The 24,149-nt window shown below is 40.0% G+C and overlaps 1 protein-coding gene across 25 annotated transcripts in view; it reads left to right on the top strand.

The window, feature by feature from the left end:
• The window catches only part of ZMIZ1 (zinc finger MIZ-type containing 1), a 347,690-nt gene extending 324,069 nt beyond the window's left edge, over positions 1–23,621 (top strand). For 19 of the 25 annotated variants that reach the window (XM_050711824.1, XM_050711811.1, XM_050711812.1 and 16 more), the window contains 9 exons: positions 854–1,064; positions 2,285–2,390; positions 2,953–3,113; positions 3,429–3,496; positions 5,416–5,484; positions 6,028–6,275; positions 9,154–9,317; positions 14,995–15,243; positions 19,128–23,621. In XM_050711824.1, the coding sequence (XP_050567781.1) occupies positions 854–1,064; positions 2,285–2,390; positions 2,953–3,113; positions 3,429–3,496; positions 5,416–5,484; positions 6,028–6,275; positions 9,154–9,317; positions 14,995–15,243; positions 19,128–19,235 (1,384 nt within the window). In that variant the 3' untranslated portion in view covers positions 19,236–23,621. The remainder of the gene's footprint in view (positions 1–853; positions 1,065–2,284; positions 2,391–2,952; positions 3,114–3,428; positions 3,497–5,415; positions 5,485–6,027; positions 6,276–9,153; positions 9,318–14,994; positions 15,244–19,127) is intronic. The other 6 variants (XM_050711828.1, XM_050711829.1, XM_050711831.1 and 3 more) reach the window with 2 other exon arrangements.
• The last annotated feature ends 528 nt before the right edge of the window (positions 23,622–24,149 follow it).

Genomic DNA, 24,149 nt, shown 5'->3' with positions numbered 1-24,149 from the left:
TTGGGCAGAACATTTCAGCTGTCATGAACAGCAGGATCCCAGCATTTCAGTTCAGTTCTTCGTGTTCTTTTAAATATCTTCTTCAAATTACTCATTTCTAACACAGCGTTAACATTCGTGTATGAAACTGTGAAGTCATAGTCTCTACGCACTTAATTTTGATTAGCTTTATCTCAGCCTCTCCCTTTTTTGGAGGTGTTAGAAAACTAATTTTGAGGAGCTGAATAGTGTGTGGAATTTATTATTAGAGAGGTGGGAGGGAGTCATGCTCTGAAAGAAGCTCTAAATTGGTTGGATTTAATCCACAGCTGTGTTAATTTGGAATCACAGAAACACAGGCAGTGAGAAGCAGGGGTCATTTTATCTTAGTTGATTTACGTCTTCCAAGGTAGGATTACCTATATCTCTAGTATGTCTGACAAGCATTTATGCAAAATGTCTTTTAAATACTCTCAAATAGCAAAGGATCCACAGTCGTCCTGCACATCCTACTGCAGCGCATCGCTTTGTTGTTCTTAACTCTAACACGCAGGAATGACCTGTCCAACATTGATGTTTTTCTTTCAGCAGGATCATTCCACAGTCTGTTTTTGCAACATGGTTTGAGATGTTCACTTGGAAAGTCCTTTTAAGTGTACAATATTAGAAACTTTGTAGTATGCTTGCATCATTAATTCATCATGACCTGCTTCTCTTAAGGGCTTTTATGAAGAAAGTGTGTTATATCCTTTAATGGCAATAATTTGAGAAAAATAGTCTGACTCATCATGAAAAAATGTTCCTAGCATCAAAAAGACCTCCTTCTGCAATGTGAAAGAAAAGTTAAAAGAAAGATTTATTGGTTGTTGTGCAGGTCTGACTTGGAATTACAGTTCAAGTGCTATCACCATGAAGACAGACAAATGAACACAAACTGGCCAGCTTCAGTCCAGGTCAGCGTTAATGCAACCCCACTTACCATCGAACGTGGTGACAACAAGACATCTCATAAACCTCTGCACCTAAAGCATGTCTGCCAGCCAGGAAGAAACACGATTCAAATTACAGTCACAGCATGTTGTTGTGTAAGTACATTGAGCTTGCGGCTGCAGCTGATGATGCTGACTTTGCTTTTTAGTGCAGTTTGCAAATGTTGCCTTAGCTTAAAAAGCCTTCCTCTCATTTTTTTTCCCATGGATTTTTCTGGTAAGGTGCTTGTTTAATGGTGTTGACACAGGCAGAGTACTAATACTGAAATTTTTGCTGCAGAATTATTGCAGAATACAGTGCTGTCCATCTGGTGTATTTGAAAGGACTTGGGGACTAGGGGAGAATGGGAGTTTGATCTTCTAGCTATTTAGTGCGTAACAAAGTGACTGAAGGATTTTAATATGGAAGTAGACTATTGTAGTGTGGACTGTTGTCCAGTACTAATTTCATTTACTTACGGTATTAAACTGTGATTGGTGTGACATTATAACATCAACCCCATCATCATTGGTGGTGGTGATGATTTTGCATAAAGTCATTAAGATTAAAAACTTGTATCCCATGGTTCAGTCTAGATCATGCAGCTTTCCCCTTTCTCCTTTTCTATGGTGTAGTTGCTCTTGGGGGCAAGTCCTATATTTTTAATGCGGATTGTTGCACACATTACAGTCTGAGCTTTTAACCGTTCTGTTGTCACTGACAAGAAAGCAAGCTTCTACCTCTCCCAAGGTCACAGAGTGAGGCACTTTGACAAGAAGCCTTTCACCCATTTTGCTTTACTTCACATTGATGTTTCCCCACACAGTACTGTTTATCCATTGGCTAAGAGCAGGGGCAGCATCCTGTGAATCCACAACAAGCTCTTAGGACTCTGTTGGGGAAGAAGATTCAGTGAGTTCCAATACATCAGTAGCAAATTGTGCAACCTCTGACAAAATCTGAGGGCAGGTAGGGTAGATTGTGTCAAAGAATCCAGAATCAGGTTTAAGAATAAGCCCTGATGTCAGCGATGAAATACATCAGCCCATTGTATTCTGAACATTAAAAAGAAAATGCGGAACATCTTTCCTTTTTTTTTTTTTTTTAAGCCGTTACATAGGAGTGTGCACACTCTGGGAGCAAAGAACAAAATACTGTGTAGCGCTCAGAATATCCCTAAGGGGATGTATGCACTCAGCAGAGCAGCACCAGCTTTCATATTTATGCATTAGATTCTTATGAAGCTATGCATCCAAGGGAGCAGTGCAACTCTGTTCAGCAGTATATGTAGCATATGTGTTTGGTTCTCGTGGTAACAAAATTCATTCTCTTTCAGTCACACTTGTTCGTGTTGCAGTTAGTACACCGGCCATCAGTTCGCTCTGTGCTTCAAGGTCTACTAAAGAAACGCCTCCTCCCAGCAGAACATTGTATCACTAAGAGTGAGTTTTGGTTTTGTGTGGGTGATGACTTTCCAGAATCCTACGTTCAATTGTGATAAGCTATTTCTACACCAGATTTGCTTGCTTATTGAAAACTTTAAGCTGCACTTGTCAAGAATTTCCAGAACGCCACCTGTGTAGATGAAATCCTTGGTACACCAAAATGTTGAAGGCTGTTTGGGTGGGGGTAACAAAGTTCAAAAACACAAGCTTAATCCCTAATGACAGCTCTTCCGTCCCAGAAGAATCTCTGTTTTTCACCCCACATTTGTTTCTCACTGATTCAAAAGCCTTGCATGGAAAGATCCTTCTATATTCATTTAGGGCTGCTTTAAGTGCTTGTGTGGCACTTTTTATAGTTGAAGATATAGCTGAAACACGTGTGTGTGATAGTTTGCTGTACAGGACAACATTCTAAATTACGCAAAATACACTTACATGGATGAATTGTCCATTAAAGTGTCCTTTAAAGATTGAAGTGTTGGTCTGCCATTGGTTCTACATTAGAATTTCAAGTGCATGTGTATTTTCTCACACGTATGGATACGTTCTTCCTAAACAGTAAAGAGGAACTTCAGTAGTGTAGCAGCGTCCTCTGGTAATGCGACACTAAACGGGGAAGACGGAGTAGAGCAAACTGCTATTAAAGTGTCTCTGAAGTGTCCGATCACATTCCGGCGGATTCAGCTCCCAGCAAGGGGTCATGATTGCAAGCATGTACAAGTGAGTAGATGCCAGTGACCTGGCAGTATTCCTTCAGCCACATGTTTGTTACCTTTTGCTTGGTTGTTGTAAGAGAGAGCTTAATGAAATGGGATTTCTTTTTTTTTTTTTTTTTTTTTTTGACTATCAACATAAATAACCAAATATATATGTTTAATGTAGAGGGAGAAAGTAAGTTACTTGGTTTAGGTTTTAGTTCTAGTAGGGTTCTTTATGGCAGTTGTACTTTCGTCTGACTGATTCAGTTAATACAGTATTATCCCCTGATTTCCTCTTTTTTTGTTGTTATTTTCTTTGTTTCTTTCTGATACATAGTGCTTTGATCTGGAATCTTACTTGCAACTGAACTGCGAAAGAGGAACTTGGAGGTGTCCAGTATGCAAGTAAGTGCAACCATTCTACATGAAATGCAGGTGTAGATGATTTGACCAAATTTAGATCATATTTAAGGTTATGAAGGAAAGATAATGTATTTGGAAGGGAGAAAATGGAAGCGCTAGGAAAAAAAATTATTACATTTACCTTAAGTCCCAAGAGAATTGTAGTGATATTGCATGAATTGAGGGAACATACTGGATTTTTTTTTTAGAAATTCTGAAACAGGTAACAGTATATCTTCTCACAAAATACATACTCTGCCAGCTCTCATCAGGCTATCATTGTATTGTATAGAGTTCAAAGGAAGTTTAAATATTTGCAGTGATAAGACAGATATCTACATAAAACTAATGAACTGGGAATTTGTCTTCCTGTAGATTATGAAGTATAAGCAATGAGGAGATAGCAACATGCCATAATAAAAGGATAGGTAGCCTGTTCTGGAGTTACTTTTGTATAATTTTCATGTTGTAATGCCCAAATTACTGCACTTCAAATATGTAAATACTAAAAAAGTCAGTATTCAGCTGAGCCTGATGGTGTAAGGATGCCAGATAACTGTCTGAGGTACTGTGCTTTGAGTCACATAGGTATGCAGTTAATAGCTGTGTTCAAGGAGAATGGGAATTTTGGAGACTGCATCATTTTCCAGTACTTAGGTAGGAAATGAAGTTGGATCCTCCAAGGTCAGTGTCAAGTGTAAATTAAGGTGAGAGCAGAAAGCAGGAAGGATTCTACTTCACAGTAAGGCTATTTTAAGAAGGTAAAATATTTCCAAGAAGTTGTGAACACAGAAGTTTGGAGTAACTGCCTAAAGGAAAAGAGGGATACCTTGGCATACCTTCCACCTTACGCTTTGACCAGAGAGCTAGTGTGCTGCAGAAGAAACAGAAAAAAATGCTTTGAAGTGGTCACAGATGGCCCATCCTTACATTTAAGTGAGCAGAAAGACTCACAGAGTGTCTGCAAGCCTGTTCAGTGTCTGTAACCTACAGTCCACAGGGTTACAAGTTTGTTACAGCCTCAGCTGAGGAGCCAGTGCTCTTTAGCTCAAGCAGCTGTAGCTGTAGCAACTTGCAAGCATCTCTGCAAGTCTCCAGTTGAATCCCTGTTGTGTCAGCTAATGTTAGCTGTATACAGAAGTGGGGATTGTCCATTTTATCTGCTTCTGGGAACATCACAGGCTTGAGATGAGCTTTTTTCAATGACCATCTGTGATTCATAGCTATCCTAAGGTGCAGGTGCTTTCTCTGAACTACCTGAACCTTTTCAGTCTTCTAAGTTTGGATAAAAATCAGAGTAGAATATATTAAAGATACTGGTTGCTTCTTAATTTATGTATTAGCAGATTCAAGTCAAAATGTTCATCCTGTTCCTCTAAGTATGAGCACCTGTATGTATGAGCATCTGCATTCAGACCTTAGTGCCTACATAACTAAATCATTTCTCATTTGGTTTTGTTCTGTCCCCATCTGTGCTGGTGTTAAGTAAAACAGCTATAATATGTAGTTATTTTGGAGACATACTACAGTCTAGCTCAAAAAAAGCAAAGATGCAAGTTGAAAAAATAGTAGTTCTAGGTGATGATCACAGGAGAGATTTGCTGTGTTTGAAATGACTATAAATCTGAAATACAATTCAATAAAAACAACTATTTAAAAGATACATGTGGATACATTGTGGATACATAGAAATGCAGGTATCCTTGTCTCATATATTTGGTGTAAAAATCTATTATCCTGGTGATGCAGATGTAGAACTGAAACTGTTTGTCCCATGTCATTATTAATTATGTGTTAAAGACAGTAAGTTGGTGGATCCCATTCTGCTGATTTCATCACTAACCTTCTTCCATCCTTCTTTCCAACATGTGCAGAAATATTCTAATATGGAGGGATGGTTGTTTTTTTTTTTTCTTTCCTAGTAAAACTGCTCTGCTGGAGGGCTTGGAGGTTGACCAGTATATGTGGGGTATTCTGAATGCTATACAAAAGTAAGTGAACTTACTTATTTCTGATATCCAAGACTAAGTAATTAGGAGATATGTTAATGAACGGTGAGACAGTCATGCCAAAGTAGATCTTAGTGATTCAACTTGAGTGTTCTGTTTCATGGCTCCTTGGTGGAGCCAGCAATATCAGTGAGTATAGCTGATGATAGAGTGAGTCAGTTTCCTTCTACTTAATATATCTTCTTTGGGTCTTCTCTTGGTGACAGCCTCATCAGTGAAGCAAAAGGAAGAGTGAGAATGGAGTATTAAATGTTTTCTTGTATTTAGAAGTAGTCCCTCTGATTCACATAGAGTAGACCACAGATGTGCTTGGATTTCATTGTGTGGATGAAAACAGATATGTGCTCTCAGAGTTGCCTTTTTGCTTGCAGCACACACTTGAGGAGTGAAAGATTGTGAGGCTGTATACGGGAGAGCATTTCAGAACAATTATTACCATGTGGTTACTCATGAAAATTTCAACAGAAATGATAGGAGGAAAAAAAAGAGCAATTAACATGATAGAATTCTCACATTATTTTGCAGCTCAGAGTTTGAAGAAGTTACCATTGATCCAACTTGCAGTTGGAGGCCAGTCCCTATAAAGTCAGATATTCACATCAAAGATGATCCAGATGGTATTCCCTCAAAAAGATTTAAGACCATGAGTCCAAGCCAGATGATCATGCCGAATGTGATGGAGATGATTGCAGCTTTGGGTCCTGGGCCGTCACCTTACCCATCCCTCCCACCTCCTCCAGGAGGCAACAACTCCACTGAATATGGTAACCAAGGTTAGTTTTACATCCTTGTGCACCCAAGTTGTCACTGTAGAAGTCATGGTTCAGTCATCTTTGTGATCCAGGTATGTCTTTGCATCTTCTCATGAAGATTCATAAGGAAAGCAAAATGTATATGGCTGCTGTTCTGAAATTCTGCATTAAACTTTTCAGTTAAGATTCATCTGGTTAGAGGAAAATGTGTTCTAGTAAGGAAATCGGTGATTGTAGAATTTGTTGCCATGTGGTGCTCCCTGAATCAATGGACACTGTGTGTTCCCTTATGTATTCATGGCTTGCCACAGTATGCATCTTTCCTTGTCTTTTCTGTCCATTTTCCTTCTGTTCCCATATTATTCAATGGAAGGCTTCTGATGCTACATTAGTTACAAAGTAGAGAACCTGACTCATTAATCCTGCCACTTGGTCCGCCAAGTTTAACCTGTGGCCAGATGGTTAACATGTCATAGGCTGCCCAGAAAGTGGATGATTTTTAAAGAATTTGTAACTGCTTTGCAAACACCTTTGCATTAGAAAATGACTTCTGAGATCCTGTATCCAGTGTTGCCAGTTTGCGAAACATGGAACTAAATCCAAGCAGTGGAAATACTTTTTAAATGACTGCTATACTGTGAATAACTAAATTAGTGACAATTCTGAAAATATGAAACCAGAGACTGTTCCTTTTGCATGTAATATGATATGACTCAGTTCAGCTCTGAGAAAAGACCAACTGTTCACACTATCAGAATCCCCAAATTGATTACAAGGTGATATATGTGCTTTTTGCAGGCATCTGAAGAAAAATGTCACTTGCATGCAAAATATGGTTAATTTGCTCCAATGACTGCAAAACTGATGACAGATGATAAAACTTTTCAGGTTTTCAAACAGATGAATGATTACTATAACAAAGCCAAGAGCACTGAATCACAATTTTTTCTGTATTTAAGTAGGAGTGAAATGCAGTCAGAGCATGAGAACAGACCATCTTTCTTCATCATCTCTTTAGCTCTTGTACTCAGAAATGGACACAGTAGTCAAGTAAACTGGGTTGTAGGGTTTGTTTAGCACTTGCTGCCTAGACTGTTTCCCTCCCTTCCCCTGTAGGTCTTGTAAATCCTTGGGTACACTACCTCGTAGTTTCATTCTCTATCAGTATGTGCGGTGAAACTTAGTGTTTCAAATTAGGTAATGTCCTCTGATTAACAGCACTCTACAAAAAAGTAATAGTGTTATTACTACCGTGGTTTATGTTTGTTTATTTGGTCATGTCAGTAAGTATACTGAAGTATATAATTTGTAAATATACCCAGTACATGGTAATACAAGACCTTATTCGAGCTCCCTGCTATTAATTTTTCCTGAGAAGCAAGGCAAGAGCAGTTACATTCTGTGAGACTTATCCAGTTAGCAGATTAACAAAAAGAGAATTAGTAAGGCTCTGTGGTATTTACATGACAGATCAAAGTCCCGACTCTCGGAGAAATACTCATACATGGCTAATGACTTCTATTCCTGTGAGATTAAACTTCTGCTTATGAAGCTGTGCTGAAGAGCCAGTGATGCAGCTACTTCAGTTTGTTGAACTCCCTTCTTGACTCGGACATTCAAAGCTGCTGTACTTCAGCTGAGAAACCTCAGGCTCTCTGTGCAAGCTGTGAAGCTATTCTATTATTTCAGAGTTCAGTATCATCCAGTTTGGTCACTTACACGGAACAGCTTCATGGCTTTAGTTCAGTTTTGTTCTTTGCAGCAAATAAACCGCCAGAGTCAGTATCTCACGTGCAGGTGTTAACAGAGGGATCAGAACAGAAAAGAATATGGAGAGTAAATTCCCTGTACTCTGATACATGCTTACTTAAGAATTAAGGTGACACTCACAGGGCTGAGGTGGAAGCGATCAGAATGTTCTGGCAATGGCCATACAATATTTGTCGTGAAGATCAGCAGAGGGCCCCAGGCTTTTTGCTAAATGGTAAATGTGTCAGAGTTAAATCCAGATCATTTAGTCTGAATTGATGTGGGATTTCGGTGCTTTGGAAAACATAATTTCTGTCCAAAGTTAGGTAGATTTCAAAAATTCACTGATTTTTCATTACGAAAATGCATATCCACAGGCTGAAACACAAAATACAAGCACATGATTTGTAACTCTGAAAATGAGAATAGATACGTTTCCAGAAGGGGAAAATTGATGATGTATTTCCAGACAGTCAAGTGAATTTTATTAGGTTTCATGGGAAGGAGGAGAATTACCTCAAAAACCTTAGTTAGACAAGAAGGCCTCTTCTGCATTATCTTAATGGAAATTGCCTGTTTATACTGAAGAAGAAGAGGTAAAATAGGTGCTGTGCTATGAACTGATACTGTGGCAACTTCCTGATACCGCTCTGTCAATTAGCTTCATCAGAAACTGAAGCAATACTACAATCCTACTGAGGGCATAGAAACGTAGATAAAAAATAATGCAGATGTCCTATATATAATTTGTGCTTGGGCAGTGAGTCACAGTTTCACTGTGATACTTCCAGATGCAAATATTCCTTAGAGTTTAATATTCCTTCGACTTTTTGTCTTGCTTAAGCAGTGACTGAACAGTTGTTGTTCAAAGTGTCAGCAGTTTTCAGTGAGTTGCAAAACGTACATGAACTGCTACAGTGAATCCTAATACTCTTAGCAGTAGCCAGTATTTGAAAGTCAAATGACATTTTTTCCTCCCTATTCCTCCAGCTGCCTCTTGGAATGGGGAGTGCAACATTGCCACCACGTTCAGCATCTGTTTCCCCATGCTATGCAGGGAGGATGTGGCACTGCACAGCTTTTACAAGAGACTCTGAAAGGTCAGTGTCAAGAAAAAAAATCATACATATCATATCTGTTTCTCTTCTAGGCAACAGTTACCAAGGTCATGGTAACTTTGATTTTCCGCACGGGAATCCTGGTGGAACATCTATGAATGACTTCATGCATGGGCCACAGCTGTCACATCCCCCAGACATGCCCAGCAGTATGGCAGCTCTCGACAAACCTCTCAGTCACCCCATGCAGGAATCTGTAAGTAATGGCGCTGCAGACGTAGATCGTTCTTTGTGGGAGTAAGGAGCTCTCCTCAGGACTTTGCTTGTGATCTGCTATTACTTCTTTGGGGATTCCTAGCTTTGGCAGTTCTTGAAATAGAGTAGCCCTGAGAAATGTTGTCAGAAATGCCATTTTTAGGTTTTGGCCTTTTCAAGTTTGTGGAGAGACATGCTTGAGGTTTTTTGAATTGTCGTTTAAGCTTGTTTACCTGAAAGAGACAACCTGGCTCAGTGTGCTTGTGTTAATCATTGTGCTTTGCTCTGACACCTAAAAAGACTAGTGTTCATTCCCTGGGCCAGCAGAGTCTGAATATCCATCCTCAGCAGACAGCTTGTAAGACATTCACTGACTTCAAAGTATGGACAGTATCTTCCCTGGCTTTGTCCCTGAGGGCAAAATTTGCATCAAAGTATTCTGAGGGAGAATTCTACCCAAGTAGAATGAAAAGCACCTTTAAGCTGTTGGGAATAGGACAAGCCTGTAGATTTCAAGGAGAGATGCTGCCACTGGTCTGAGGGTATATCAATGTAAGAGATGTAAAAAAAATGGAAGTTCCTCAGGTCTCAGTTGGAGAGGCAGAAATGTGTTAGAAAAACAGCTTGCTCAATGCACTAAGTTTGATATACAGAACTTTATATATATATCCAGAAAATGCAGTAGTGCACCAACTAGGTGATAGAAAAGCTACGAGCAGCATTTAATTATTAGGCATGGCTAGTCACCTATTTTAACTCTGTGTGGTGTGTGTGTGTGTATATCCTTTTATATTCATTTAAGTTACAGGGCAGGGGCTGTATAGCGTACTGCACAGGAAGGATGTTTAACTTGACAAGTCATCTGTGCCATGTCTTCAGTGAGTACTAGAAAGTACAATTTCAGAATGTAATGAGGAAATGTGGTAGCAGATGCTTAGCAAAAGCCTACTCAGTCAATGTCTCCACTAGCTGGCAGTGGGTTTTCCAAGGAGGATGGTGAGAAATAGGAAGGGAGCGGAGAGAGAGTTCCTAGTATAGCTTGGAGTGATCCCAACTAAGAAGATGACTGTCTGCAAAGAGTCCAGAAACTGTAATGACTTTACCACATAACAGGCTAATAAAGGACAGAACAGCCATGCTGTAAATGTAATTTTACTTTGGCAAATTTCACATACCGAGTTTAACGAGTAGTCTTGCATCGGAACCAACCGTACAGCAGGAGTATATAGCAGTGAGGAGAATTGTTACCAACATGAACCACTCACACACAGCTGCTGTCCTTTGAATCAAAGCTACAGGGAATTCTTCTGTGCCTCCCATTACATGACACCTACCTCTCCACTCCATCAGTAACTGCTTTACCTTTGCTATAGTAGTTGCCCCGGTGAAGTTTCTGAAGTGGTTGAATATGAAAGTGAAGAATCTGTGGCTTCCTGAAAATTGGACTCCTTACAGATAATAGCAAAGTTAAAAGTTGCTCAAGGCTATACATATTGCAGAATTATAAGAGGGTATTTGGGCAAATGTTAATAGATTTTTGGTTCTGTGGGCCAGTCTGTAGCAGGACTAATAGTAGCTTTTGATAGCTGGCAATTAAAGTAAACCTTTGCCTCACTTCTCCCTCATCTATCGTGATATGCAAGGTATGCTGTTTGGGAAAGGGAAGTGGCAGGCTCCACCCAGTTTATGTCACTGGGTGATTTTCCCTAATAAGGATCAGTTTTCAGGTCTAGTAGCACAAGGGAATTAGACTGACCTTGCCAATTTGGCCACACAAGTCTTTAGACCACATTTGCGGACAGTTAGTACTCCTGCTCAGCTTTTTCAGTATTACAAAGTCTCTGTTTTCCTTTTTCTATTTTTTCCTTCTTGCTCTCTTCTCTCTCAAAAATGAACTGTTTGTTGGTAGCAGACTTGAGGAAAGTCACTTTAAAATTGCTGCTTTTAGAGAAACACATGCCATTAACATATTTCTGAACTGCGTAACTGATTGTCTTCAGACTGACATCTCTATATGAAAGTAACTATAAATCACATTACATAATTGAACTAAGGTTTCACGATGTTGTCTGTACTCTTGTCTGGCTTTCTGTTTTTCTTTTTTACACATATAAGGTGTAGTTTGTTTTCATCTACTATTCACTTTGACTATTTCATGTCCAAAGGGTGAGTCAGGAGACATCTGGTCCTTCTAGACCAGAGGTCTATTTATAACTGAAATCAACTAGAGCTGAATGCTGCTGAGAAAGTTCCTGATTTTCCCATTGTGAAGATGTATGTTGTGGCCTGCTTTCATATAATAGTAGCAGAAGGAGTTGATCACTCCAGACACACTCTGTAGGTCATTCCACAAAATGCAGATGTGTTTCTCCAGTGTAGGTAGGGCTGGGTAACAAAGGGATGGATTGTCAGAACCATCTTCTGTCAACACTAGCAGTCCACTCTTGTGGGAAGAAGAAGAATTCAAGATCTGAAATGTGGCTAGAAGTAATACCCAGTGTAAAATGCTTTGAGAACTATAGAACAAATGTTTGCACTATGTTATGGCAAGATAGCTGTCACAATTGCATTTTTTATGTTCTCAGAAATTGTGAGCAAGTTTTAAACAAGAATTCAGAATTAATTCTAGCTTACTGTTTACTGAAGACAGTGTAAGGAGTGGTACGTGACTGAGCAATGAATGATCAGGCCGTAGTTTCATATAACCATGAAGGTGTTAGGGAAAGAAGTAATCCCTCTTCTTTCTGTTTTCACTTTTCCTCTCTCACACACCAACAGAAGTTACTACAGCCATGAAGTGATCTGGATCATGTTACTGATGTGATTGAAAACTAATTCAGGGGGAAAACAAACTTGGATACATGATAGTTCCCCAGTTTAGTTCACTGTGTATCTGCAAGGATGCATCTGATGACAAAGGAAAAATGTATGGGAAAAGTGGCAGAGAAGAGCAGCAGGGCAGGATGGCATCTTTCAGTGGTTCTGCCACTTAGTTCAGCTTAAAGAGTTAGTAAAACTGTGACCTCTGGAGTGGAGAGATGTATAAACAATTGACTTAACCTGCTGATCTTTTTTCACTATCAATTTTCTTCCGAGATGAACAGAATATTGTTCTTCAGCCTGCAAGTCCTGTTGTTCTACATCTCAGCACTCCTAGAGGTCACTCTTAGCCTCGTAAAGAGTTGTTTTGTGCTATTAAACAGAAGATGTAGTTGTGTGCGCTATAAACTTTCCTTTTACAGTCTGTAAATGTTTTAAGAGTGCCACAGTTTACACTCCAAAAAATGACTCTGGAATTTCCTTGCCGTGTAGGCAAAGGGAACTTTGTTAGACTCAGCTTTCATAAGGTAGGTTAGTGCTTTTAAAATAAAACAAGGAGAGTTGTAGACACAAGCTGGAGATCTATAGGTTTTATTGTTTAGAGTGGTTTTGTACCAGTGCAAACCTATCATTAGTTAGCTGAATACAAATGGACAAATGTTGAAGTTCTGAGCATTTTGCTTTCTCCCAGGTAGGCTCGTGGGCCTGGATGAATAGAATGCTGTCAGATGGACTTTGAACCTGCAGCGCCTGTTTAAAAGTGATATCCCTCAGTCTTAAAATGAACAATTACTCCTTATCCAACAGTTGTCTCAGGGCCCAAGATACTGCCTTATCAACTAAATACTTATATAATGTTTACATATGTAAATGTAATTTATAGAATTTCTAACCTGTGTGTGTTTTGAAATATGTCTGAAAACAGTGTGACTCCTGCCTTGTGCGTTTGGGGATACATTTATGAGACTTTTCAAGGTGATCCTGTTTCGCTTTGTTTTCTGGAAACTGCTTTCCCACTTAAGCAACACTGTCTTAAATTGCTTTTTACTTTTTGTTATTAAGCTTTCTTAATTTGCACACTTTCTGTTGCACGTGTCCTCAATGAATGAAGAAGGAAACAGTACCATTTGGACAGACATCTACTTTCACTCGGACTTTTGCAAAGTTTTTAGGCTGCAGATTTATTTATGTTAAGCTGTGGTCTATGGGCAGATTTTGTACAAGTTTACCCATAAGGTAACAACAATGATGTTACAGAATACCTTTCAAGTAGTTCAACTGTGACCCTAATGGAGAGAGGAGTGTTCATCAGTACTTGATAACAGTTATTTTAAGCTCTCACATGGGGAATAGCCCCCAAAACAACATTACATGTAGAATCCTGCTCGTTTCCATCAACTTGCCTACCAAACTATTGGAAAGGATCTCCATGTAGCCGAGTATGAGTGTCCCTATGTATCAATGTTCAGATGTCAGTTTTCATGAGAGTGGAGCAATGTTTTTTTTAAAAAATGTTTGTTTCTGTGATTTTTTCTTTTAAGTTTTGTGGGAACGTTTTTATTAGGTTTTGTAATAACCTCCCTTTCGCTTTCCAAAACTGAAGATTAAGGTTAAAATAACCTTGCAGTTTACTGTGATATGAAAGGGTCAATGCTGACATAGCATTTTGCTAGTTTCTGTTGGCTTGGCTGGATGAATTTCATGCTGTTGTTGTATGTATCTGTTCTTTTGTTTCAGCTCCACTTTGTGGCAATATGTAGCATTTCTCAAAAAATGTTTACATTTTTTGCTTCTCCATATACCCAATTAACATGAGACAACCGATTCTGAGGCATTCATACGCTTCTTTCTCATGGCACCATGGTCAAGTCCCAAAGAGTCCACTAGCATTAAAGGTGACATGCAGCAGAAGGAAAAATTGGGCTTGTGCATTTTTGTTGCTTCTCTGTAATGTGAGAAAGATTTTTTTTCCACCATCCTTCCATAATAGGGTTTGGAAGATGTACATCGTTTGGTATTCCCCATAGCAAACATAAAAAATACTAAGGTTTCGCTAGAAAACTTACCTATGGCGTGAATATAAAGTAAAAATGTATTATGTAATACAGTCTGTGCTTAGTTTAAGCTAATGCACAGTACTTTTCAGTCAGGCAGGATGTCAGCAGGTACGCAGCCACCTCCAGCAGCTCTGCTGGTGGTTGGAGAGCTTTGCTAACTGAGCCCACTTGTTCTTTTCAACCATCAGAACTCATGACTATCAGCTAAGAAAATCTGCAGCCCTTATAAGGGACGTTGCATTCTGAAAAGAAGGAGGAAAAAAAAAAGAGAGGAGGAGTAGGGAAGGGCTGGCATTTGCCAGATGTTTATAACAAGCTGGAACAAGAATAGGCAGTAGTTTCAGGCAAGCTACCCAATAAAGAATCCAAGCAGAAATTATGCATTTTCTCAGTTAATCAGTTTACTGGCATGGGGATCATTATTCAACAAATTCTCCATCCATTCATGGATTTATTTTTTTTAAGGGAAAAGCATCTGCCTTGCTCACGCTGAGCAGCGCCCATTAGCCTCTTCCCCTCCTCCTCGGGATTTGTTATTTTGCATGGTCAAGTCTAGTTTCCCACATCACAACGAAGCAAATGCAACAGCACAAACCCAACATGTTTATTTCCCCTTTGCAGATAACCCTCAAAAAGCCTTCAGCATTGGGATATGGAGCTTTCTTTTCCGACTGCACTTTTTTTTTGTCTTTTTAATTCATTTACGTTATTTCCTTTTAACATGCAGTTACAGAGTCAGGCACCGCGAGCACTGTACCTTGTGGCCTCACTTTCTTTTCCTGCTTTTTTCCTCCTCCGCAGATCCCTCATCCCGGCAGCACTGATCAGTCCCATACTTCCATGCAGCAAGGTTTGCACGTCCCTCACCCCAGCAGCCAGTCAGGGCAGCCATTACATCACAGCGGGCCTCCCAGCCAGCAGTCCCGGCAGCCGCCCCCGGCCGCTTCTGGCAACCATCCACACAGTGACCTGACCTTTAATCCCTCCTCAGCCTTAGAGGGTCAGGCTGGTGGACAGGGAGCACCTGACATGCCGGAGCCCTCGCTGGATGTAAGTCTGTGTCATACTATCATCTGCCTGCCATAGCGTGTGCTTGACATGGCGGCGGGAGGGCGGGGGGGGGTGTGGGGATGGGGAGCCGCTTCCACAGCACATGCCATCGTCTCATGCTTGGGTACATGGGTGTAGTCGCTGCAGCTGAGGTGACAGGGCACTCCTGGCTTGCTGTGGAAACTTTTCTGTTGTAAGTAGCTGCATGACGTGCCAGCCGTATCCTCTTTCTAGCGTGAAGGCAGGCATTCCTTGAGAGGGCAGGTCGGGCGCCTGCTCGGAGAGATCTCCTCGTCGCTGGACGGGGACTCCCGTGTGTGCAAGCCCAGACCCTGCAGCCACCGCCGTGCCCGGATAAGAGGAAGGAGGCGGCCACACATGGTCCGGGCTGGGGCTGCGCAGCGCCCAGCGAGCCACAAACCAGCCCTGGGGCGCGTGGCTGTGGGGGTCCTCACCAGGCCCGCCACACTGCTCCCTCAGTTCGCTGCAGCCGCTACAGGCCCTGCTGCTGCCGCTCAGCAGCAAACATCCCTCCTCCTGATGTGCCACGCTGGCGTTGCGGATGGGAAAGTAAACGATGCGGATATCTTCTGCCTCCGTAGCCAGGGTTGAGGGCAGCTCATGACTAAACAGAGATAAACCTACTGTTGAGGCCAAAAGTGATGTGTCCTACCATCTGCTCGCTAGTGCTGGAAATAAGTTATATGAGGCATCCTTCTGGTTAACCACCTACCTACCTCACAAAATCTAAATTTCTTAGCTAGGGTTAGATTTTCATTTGAGTCATGCGTTCCCGTACTTGTATCTTCTGTCTGGTCCAAAGTCTGCTGCACAATGTAATTTTCTGAGAAAAGTGTTCACCTCTGTGCCTCAGATTTATATCTGTATTACTGTTGCTGTGTACGTGCATGTTCCCTGTCACGCGACAGCACTGTGCCGTCAGGCAGCCTCGCAGAGGGGCGAGAGGGAGGAAGAGATGCTCCAGTCACTGCAAAAAGATCTCCGTGGAGTAGCATCTGCCTGTTAGAGGGAGGCTGCTGCTCTGTCACACAGCACGGTGATGGCCACGTCCCTTGGGAGCTAGCTACAGGTCAAGTGGCAACCAGAGGTCTCTGCCCTTAAGGACCATAGGAGTAACATTAATAATAGGTGAAATAATCTCATTTTTTCTTCAGGTATTTAAGTAACAAAGTATGCTGTTACGGGTCAGGCACATAAACCTGAAAAAAAAAAAGTAGTGAAAAGCAAAGTAGAAAAAAGCCTGTACGTTTATGATAGTAATGTGGGTATCACTGATGGAGGCATGCTGGACTCAATGGGAGACTGAAATGGTCTTAGCTGAATGAGGAGATGAGTGCTGTACAGTGTGGGGAATGTAGGTCTTTGAAATATCTGTGAGCTTCATCACGATCAGATGAATTACTTCAGTGGGTTTAACTTCTGGTGGCTGTGTTGTGGAACCAGGCTGAGCGAGGCACCATGTGGCGTTATCTGTGAGCTGAAACCAAGCTGGGGAATGCATCATAGGCAGCTGAGTCTGCTGCCTGCTGACAAGGTTGTGATTGTTCACTAGTGCTTCAGTGTCACACAGTCTGGGGTTTAACTTGGGTAGAAGGACGCACCTGATATACATAAAGATGACTCACACCACACAGAAGAGGCCCTGAGGCTCACAGCCCTCCTTAGACCCCTGAAGTGTTCGCTTCAGGAGCACCGGGTGCGCCGCTCCAAATTCTGCCAAGCCCAGCACATCCCCTGGTGTCTGCCCCACCCGTCTCTCCCTCCCTTCTGCTCCTGCTTAGCGCCCTCAGCGACCCGCAGCTCCTACTGCGCCCTTGGCTTTTCACACCGGCTGCATGCCAGGCGCTGAGCTGCAGGGCCAGCTCTGGCTCCAGGTGGGCCCTGCCTTTCACAGGCCTGCACGAGGGGATCTGGGAACACACCAGCATTCTCAGATACCCTTCCTCTTCAGAATTTCCACCCCTTTGCCCTTTCCACCCCTTATACAGTGTTAAATTATGCCTTAATTAAAAAAAAAAAAATGTCTGATTCTATTTTTTGGGGGTCCTAGAAACATTTTAATCCCAAATTTTTGCCATTGCTTCAACATATGAAATACACCCTCAAAACTAAAGACTTCATCTTTAGAGATACTGAGCATATTGTTTATAACTTTCACTTTTCTAAAAATAAAATAAAAATCCCCTATATACAAGAATGAGTCTCAGAGACATTATGTTAGATTTTTAACAATTGAGTTGGAAAAATCTGTAGGATAAATTCAGCCATTTTTTTCTTTCTAAACATTTGGCGAGGCCGCCATTTTCTTTTGGTCTTCCATACTAGATATTCAGAAAAACTATGATAGCAGGTGAAATACATTTTGCCTTATCATTAGTCTAGTGCTATTACAACAGCAGTTTAGCTATGAATAAAAGAAGGAGGTGTTTTAAGAAAACATTCCTCTGGGACATTTTGTTTATGTAAACTTGGCATCTTTTTTTTTTTCTAAAACACTTAGGAAGTAATAAACTTCCTTCTACATTTCATGTGTAGCTTATTTTAAAATTATGTTCATCCGTTTAATGTTAGAAGATGAAGCTGCATTTTCAGAGGAGTAATAGAAGCATATAAATGTAATATTTGTATGCTAAATGTGATGCAGTCAAGCTTTTGGTTTTATAGTATTTGACAACATAAAACAACTTAAGAGGAATTTCTCATACCTACTGTTATTGTTAAATCAGTCCATGTTTTTCTGTCTTGGCCTCAACGCAACGCTGAATATAAAGGGAGCTTATTACAAACTCTTCCCTGTCATTTTTTAAATACGACACTTCTACTTTTCACCAAGCCCTGGTGAGATGCAGAATAAACCAGAAAACATTGCCTTTTACAAAATCTAGTAGTTAAAGTGTGCTTGTTACCTGTCAGATCAAAAAGAATCTGAGTGATGCTTGGAAAAATGAATTTTTCTATTTGAAACTCAGTATTTGTAAAAAATATTAGTAAAAGAATCACAACTATTTTGATACTTTAAAATACTGTGGAGATCAGTGCATCTTCCGCTGGATGGGGTACCATGCCCCTGACCGTTTAAAATGTCTCAAATTGCATGTAATGGTTTAGCTGAGTAAGCACTTCAAGCCCCCATTAATACCATGGAAAGAAATAGGACTCACCTACCTGTCTTGTCACTCCTCTCCCGGTATTCTTCCTCAGGGTTTTTTTTTTGTTTGTTTGTTTGTTTTGAGGGGTGGTTTTTTGTTTGTTTTTTTTTTTGGGGGGGGGGGGTGATTTTTTTTTTGTCTGGTTTAGTTTTACCTCTTGATGAGTTCTGGATCCCTCTGACTGCCCCAGAAGATACGTCAGTGTGCGGAGGCGTCACGGGGTGACTCAGTGTATGAGGCAGGGACAGGGCTGCCTCTTTCTGTAAGGATGCAGGCATAAAGCAATCACCATGCTACTGTGTGAGTCAGATCTGACTGGTGTTGTTGATCTGCTTTAAAGCTTAAATATGTTTTCCTGGTTCAGCCTTTTATATGAAACTAAGATACATAACTAGCATTTATCAAGAAGTTTTTTCAGCATTGCTAGCCAGGAAATAAACTTTGTTTATTGATGAGCTTTGTGATGGGGAAGTTGGTTGAGAAACCCTCACTGAGATGATAATGTAATTCATATGTAAAAGTTGACTAATACAGACTTTCACAAACCAGTGGATACTACATCATCCTAGGGTATTAGGCAGGGATACTGCCGTCAGACTTATTTGTATATATTAATATGAAAGCCAGTTTCCAGGAATGTGTGGTGTTTAATCCCTTTTTACACAAATGTATTTCTGTTATCTGTAATTTTCCTTTTATCTTTATATTTTATAGCTGCTTCCAGAACTCACAAATCCAGATGAGCTGCTTTCGTACCTGGATCCTCCTGACTTGCCAAGCAATAGCAATGATGACCTTCTGTCTCTCTTTGAGAACAACTGAAACTATGTGTATTCCCCCATCCCTTTCACTTGTTCACACGTGTGTGGCTGCACAGCAAGGAATCTTAACACTCCTTTTCCACAAAAGAAGAAAAAAAAACTCACAAGTTGATCCAATGGTGCACTCCCTGCTTTCTTCATCTTAGAACTGCTTTTGTCAGCTTCAGAAACTGCGAAAGTGACGGGAGAAAAAATAGACAAAAATGCAGTAATCTCAGAGTCTGCCGTGCTACACATCACAATGAAGCATAGACAGTTGTGCAGCTATTGGAAACCCTGTTTGTTGTTCATCCTATAGAGAGAGAGTTCTGTGATAAACATAGTGTGAAGTATCTTGGCAAAAACCAATCTTGGCAAGGGAAGAAAAGGCAACAAAATGGAACTGTCTTTAATTGACCTGTCTCAGAGTGTCCTTCCAACGCATGTTCTTCCATTTTTTTGAAACTGTATCTCCCTCCACCCCACTTCCCCTCTGTCCCCCTCCAACCACAGGTTTGTGTTGGAGTAATTGTCCTGGCTACACGCAAAAAGCAGAACACAAAACACATTACAAAGCTCCAAAAAGCACAAATCATACGGTAAAGTGGCAAAGATAGGGAAGACATACAAGCCCGTCAGAGGGAGACAGCAGTTTAGTAAGTAAGTCTTCAGTGACGGAGTCCTGAGCATCTCCAGGCTGCAGCCGCGTGTGTTTGGATTTATAAAAGTGCAGGAATCTTAAACGCCTCTTTGCAAAGGATTCCTCTGTTCAAACACACAGATTGGAAACATGGGAAAAATAAAAAATGTTTTCAAAGTTTAGTTTTTTTTTTTTTGTGGTTTTGGTTTCAAATCAGTACCGTTTGTGGCTGTGCTAACACCCAGCTGTTGAGATTGATGGAACAGGTCTTTTTGCCATATATTCCATACAGAATGGAGAAGAGAGGGAGGGGGGAATGCAAACCCAAATACTCTTGATTATTACCTACAGCCTTCGGCTTCCTGAGTGTTTGTGTCACTGTTTGTATTGCACAATACATAGTAAGACAAGCTGGGTTGAAGGCAGATAGGAAATCATTGCAGGATGGGGGGAGATTATCACTATCTGCATAATTATTTTTAATAATCAGCTTGAAAAGGGGCATTGAAATTGGACAGACATTTTACAGCTTCCTTTTTGTTTTGCTTTGTGTTCTGTTTTCATGACTGTTACAAATAATTCAGCCTTTTTCTTTTCTCCTCTTTCAGTCTTTTTTTTTCTTTCTTTTTTTTTTTTTTTTTTTTTAACTTTAGCTGCCAGAAAGAGATTGTTCTCACGAAGGAATGGGCATGGGGAGAAAAAGTAACTTCGTGGAATGCTGCTGCCCTCAAGAGACCCTGATGCCACAATCACTGTCTTGCCCCTGTGATCCGTGCTTCTTGTGTGGTTGCTTCTCCTGCATGAGCTTCCTATTGCTTCTGTGCCCATTTCTGTGCTCTTCGTCTCTCTCTCTTATAAATTATGTACAGTAGCTGTGTAAGAAGTGCATGTGTGCCAACTTTGCCCTTGTGGTGCAACATTTCAGCTTTTGCCCACTGTACAGTTATTGTTTTAGTTTCTTTTTGTTACTAAAGCAAACTTGACCCTACTCCTTTCCTCATCCCAAACCCAATCTGATAACCTTTATTTGCTCGCCACAATGCGTTTTAAACTTAAGTGCCAGACAAAATTTTGTTTGTTCCTGTCTGACTAGATAGTTTCCTAGCCCTTTGTGTTTAGTTTGCAATGCTGTAAATGGCATGCTATGTGCTTACAACTCTGGATTTGCTTTTCTCACCAAAGTCATATTTGTAAATTCTTTGCGGTTTTTGTTTTATTTTGCTCTTTGTTAACATTTCCCACTACTGCTGTACATGCGTCATGATATATATATGCTAGTCAGCAGCACCTTGCTGTAGATATTAAAGGAAATGGCGGTTTAGTTCTTTTATTTTCCAGTAGGAGTATTGAATCTGTCAAACATATTATGTAGAGATGGTCCCACACTTATATTTTTCCTGTTTCAAGTTTTTTTAAGAAAGGCGCTGTTCATTATGCAAAATCAATTATTTTAAGAATTGCTATTGTAAATATCTTTGTGAATATTTTAGTATTGTCTTTGATAATATTCAACATTTTCATGATCTGGTTATACTTTTGCTGGTGTTTTTAAATACCTTGTCTGAAGAAAAATATGGGTCCTTTTTTAAAAAAGAAAATTGAGGGTTCTTTAACAGAATAAGGGAGGTTTGTTGTTTGTTTGTTTGTTTTTTCCCTGTTTTCTTTTGATAATTAGCCCAAATTTCATATCCATTTATGTGATGAATGAATTGATATGTCAGGCAGTACCTGGACAATCAGGGCCCAGCTCTGTCATGGAAACATAGTAAAAAGCAATTGCCTATGGCAAACGCACAAAACCACCACCTAACCGACTGATGTTCACCGACTGTGTGGGTACTTGTGGGCTGGCAACGGCAGAGGTTTTGTTCCTTTGCCCAAGTGAGCAGAACACCTAGGACCAGCTGTCTGAACAGGTAAAGATGCACTAAGGCAAGCAGCGAGCGTATAAGGTACCTTATTTATATCGCTATGCTGGTGTTCCAGCCTTGGAAGCTGGGGCGCTCTAACACGTAGGGATGTTGGTGGGTGGGGAGGGAAACAGTATAGTATATTTTATTCTGCTTAGAAGTATCTTTTTTCTTATGTAGGCTTGACAACCTGTAGAGGATCTCTGCAGAATATTAAAGATACCTTGGTATAATACATGGTAATATGGTTGTGGTGTGGTGCTGCTATCACACAACTACTAGGAAAGACCGTTCTTCAGTTACAGATGTGTTTTGTAGCCGTTTTACTGTAGTAGTTTTCCCCTGTATTTTTGCTGCATTGTTTATATAGGTATTGAAGTTGTTTGCAGGGGTGGCTAATGATAAACTGACATTATGCCCTTAGAGTTTTTCTTTCTTTCTTTTGTTTTGTTTTGTTTGTTGGTGTTCTTTTTTTTTTTTTTTGGGGGGGGGGGCGGGGGGAGTTTCTTAAGCTGTAGGTTTTGGAATAAAGAAGATTTCTCACTAGTTGGAACGGGTTGCTCAGATTTTTTTAATTGATTCTATTTAATGTTCCACCCTCCATTGTTTTCTGAGCAGCTATGTTAGTCACCTGAAATTATTTTTCTCTTAAACACAACGTTAGTATTTTAAACCAGGTATGTTAAGGATTGACCTTTTGCTAACTGGTAGTATTTAAAATGTATCATTTGAAAGTACCTGTTGGAAAGAGTAAAGGGAAAAAACTCCATAGATATTAGCAATATGTTTGGAGCAGTGTTTGCATCTGCTTTGTACAGTAATAGAGCATTAAAGTGGATGATTGACATTTTTAAGCTTAGAGAAACATTTGGTTTCCGAGCAGAACTTAAGAGATAAAATATTATTTTTACCCATCACCCAAATGTTGGACATGTGAGACAGTTTTAAAACTATGTCAGCTAAAATCAGGTACTGTATAGTGGATTCAGTATGAAAAAGCTTCTAAATGAAAATTTAGTTATTTTTTTATCTGTTCACTGCCATATTAAAGTTTAGAGAAAAAAACTAGCAAATAGGGTAATCACAGTCATTTCTTTTAAAGCTTAATTATTATATGAAATTCCAGTAGTATTTTTATTCTTCTTTTTTTGTTTGTTTACTTTTTAATTGTTTCCCTATGGAAGTTCATCTGGGAAAGAACCCACAGAGATCTACAGTTCTGCTGCCAAGACATTATTATAGGACTGACAGATACACGCCAATGTCTGCAGTGGAGACTCAAGGGACATCTGTACATATGTAAATGACAAATAGAGACATGTTAACAGAAATGCATTCATTTTCCTTGGAATGTGCATTGTTTTTATTTCGCAGGAAAAAAAAGCTTGAAGCTCCATCTTATGTGGAAAATGAATCCTGTTTGTTAGCGTTTGTGGAGTCTCAGCATTTGTTTCACCTTCACTTCTGTAATATACTCTGATCCTTCGTTTTGTTTTATCTACATGTAATATTTAGCTTACGTGTACTAGTCTATCACCTGTGTATTTTTAGGGTGCTACAGAAATAATGAAGAAAAATACGGGGATTAAAAAAAAATTGTAACCAAATTCATACTTTGTACAATTTTTGATATCACGATCAGAGGAGAATTAAAAAAAAAAAAAAGTACAATCTGAAGTAACATGCAAAAACGGCCATTGTCTTTGTTTGTACATTGTATGTACAGTACAATGCAATCATTTCATACTTTAAACTGGTCAGAAAAAATAATTGTGATTTTTAGTCTTGCAAAACTGTATGTAGTTAGATGATGTGACAACCTAATATTTATCTAATAAATATGTATTCAGATGAAACCTGTATATTAGGTGTTCATGTGGTTATTTTGTATTTAAAGATCAAATTATTTGACTATTGCTAGACATTTATATACTCTGTCGTAACACTGAGGTATTCTCATTTGCTCATGTTAATTTTTTTTCCTAAATAAATTTGCAAAATTAAGGTCTGGCTAATTGGAAGCTGCTTTGTAAATTTTCACTTCTGAAATGCCCCACTTCCCCTTCTCCCTCCCTGGTTTGTGTGTTACTTGGAAAGTTATTTGTGCAGGACGCCACTTTTCAGGGAGCAGGACTTGCTATAGGAAGGGAAAAAGGTATGAACCAGGGTGGAAGAGACGCAGACTAAGAGATTATGAGTGCAGGTTTACTGATGGGCACAGGATCACAGAGGAAAAAAGACCAGGACATGAAATCATATCAGTGACTGCATACCACCTCAATGTGTAATAATTACATTGAAATGAAATCTTTGCATGATATGAATAACACAAAAGCAGTGCTTGTCTCTTGTGTTGACGTGTGTTCTGAAATACAGGACAACTTAA

Source organism: Cygnus atratus, chromosome 7 (assembly GCF_013377495.2).
Source record: "Cygnus atratus isolate AKBS03 ecotype Queensland, Australia chromosome 7, CAtr_DNAZoo_HiC_assembly, whole genome shotgun sequence".
Lineage (NCBI taxonomy): Eukaryota > Metazoa > Chordata > Aves > Anseriformes > Anatidae > Cygnus > Cygnus atratus.
Note: the sequence above shows the minus strand (reverse complement) of the source record. Positions and strands in the feature narration are given on the sequence as shown.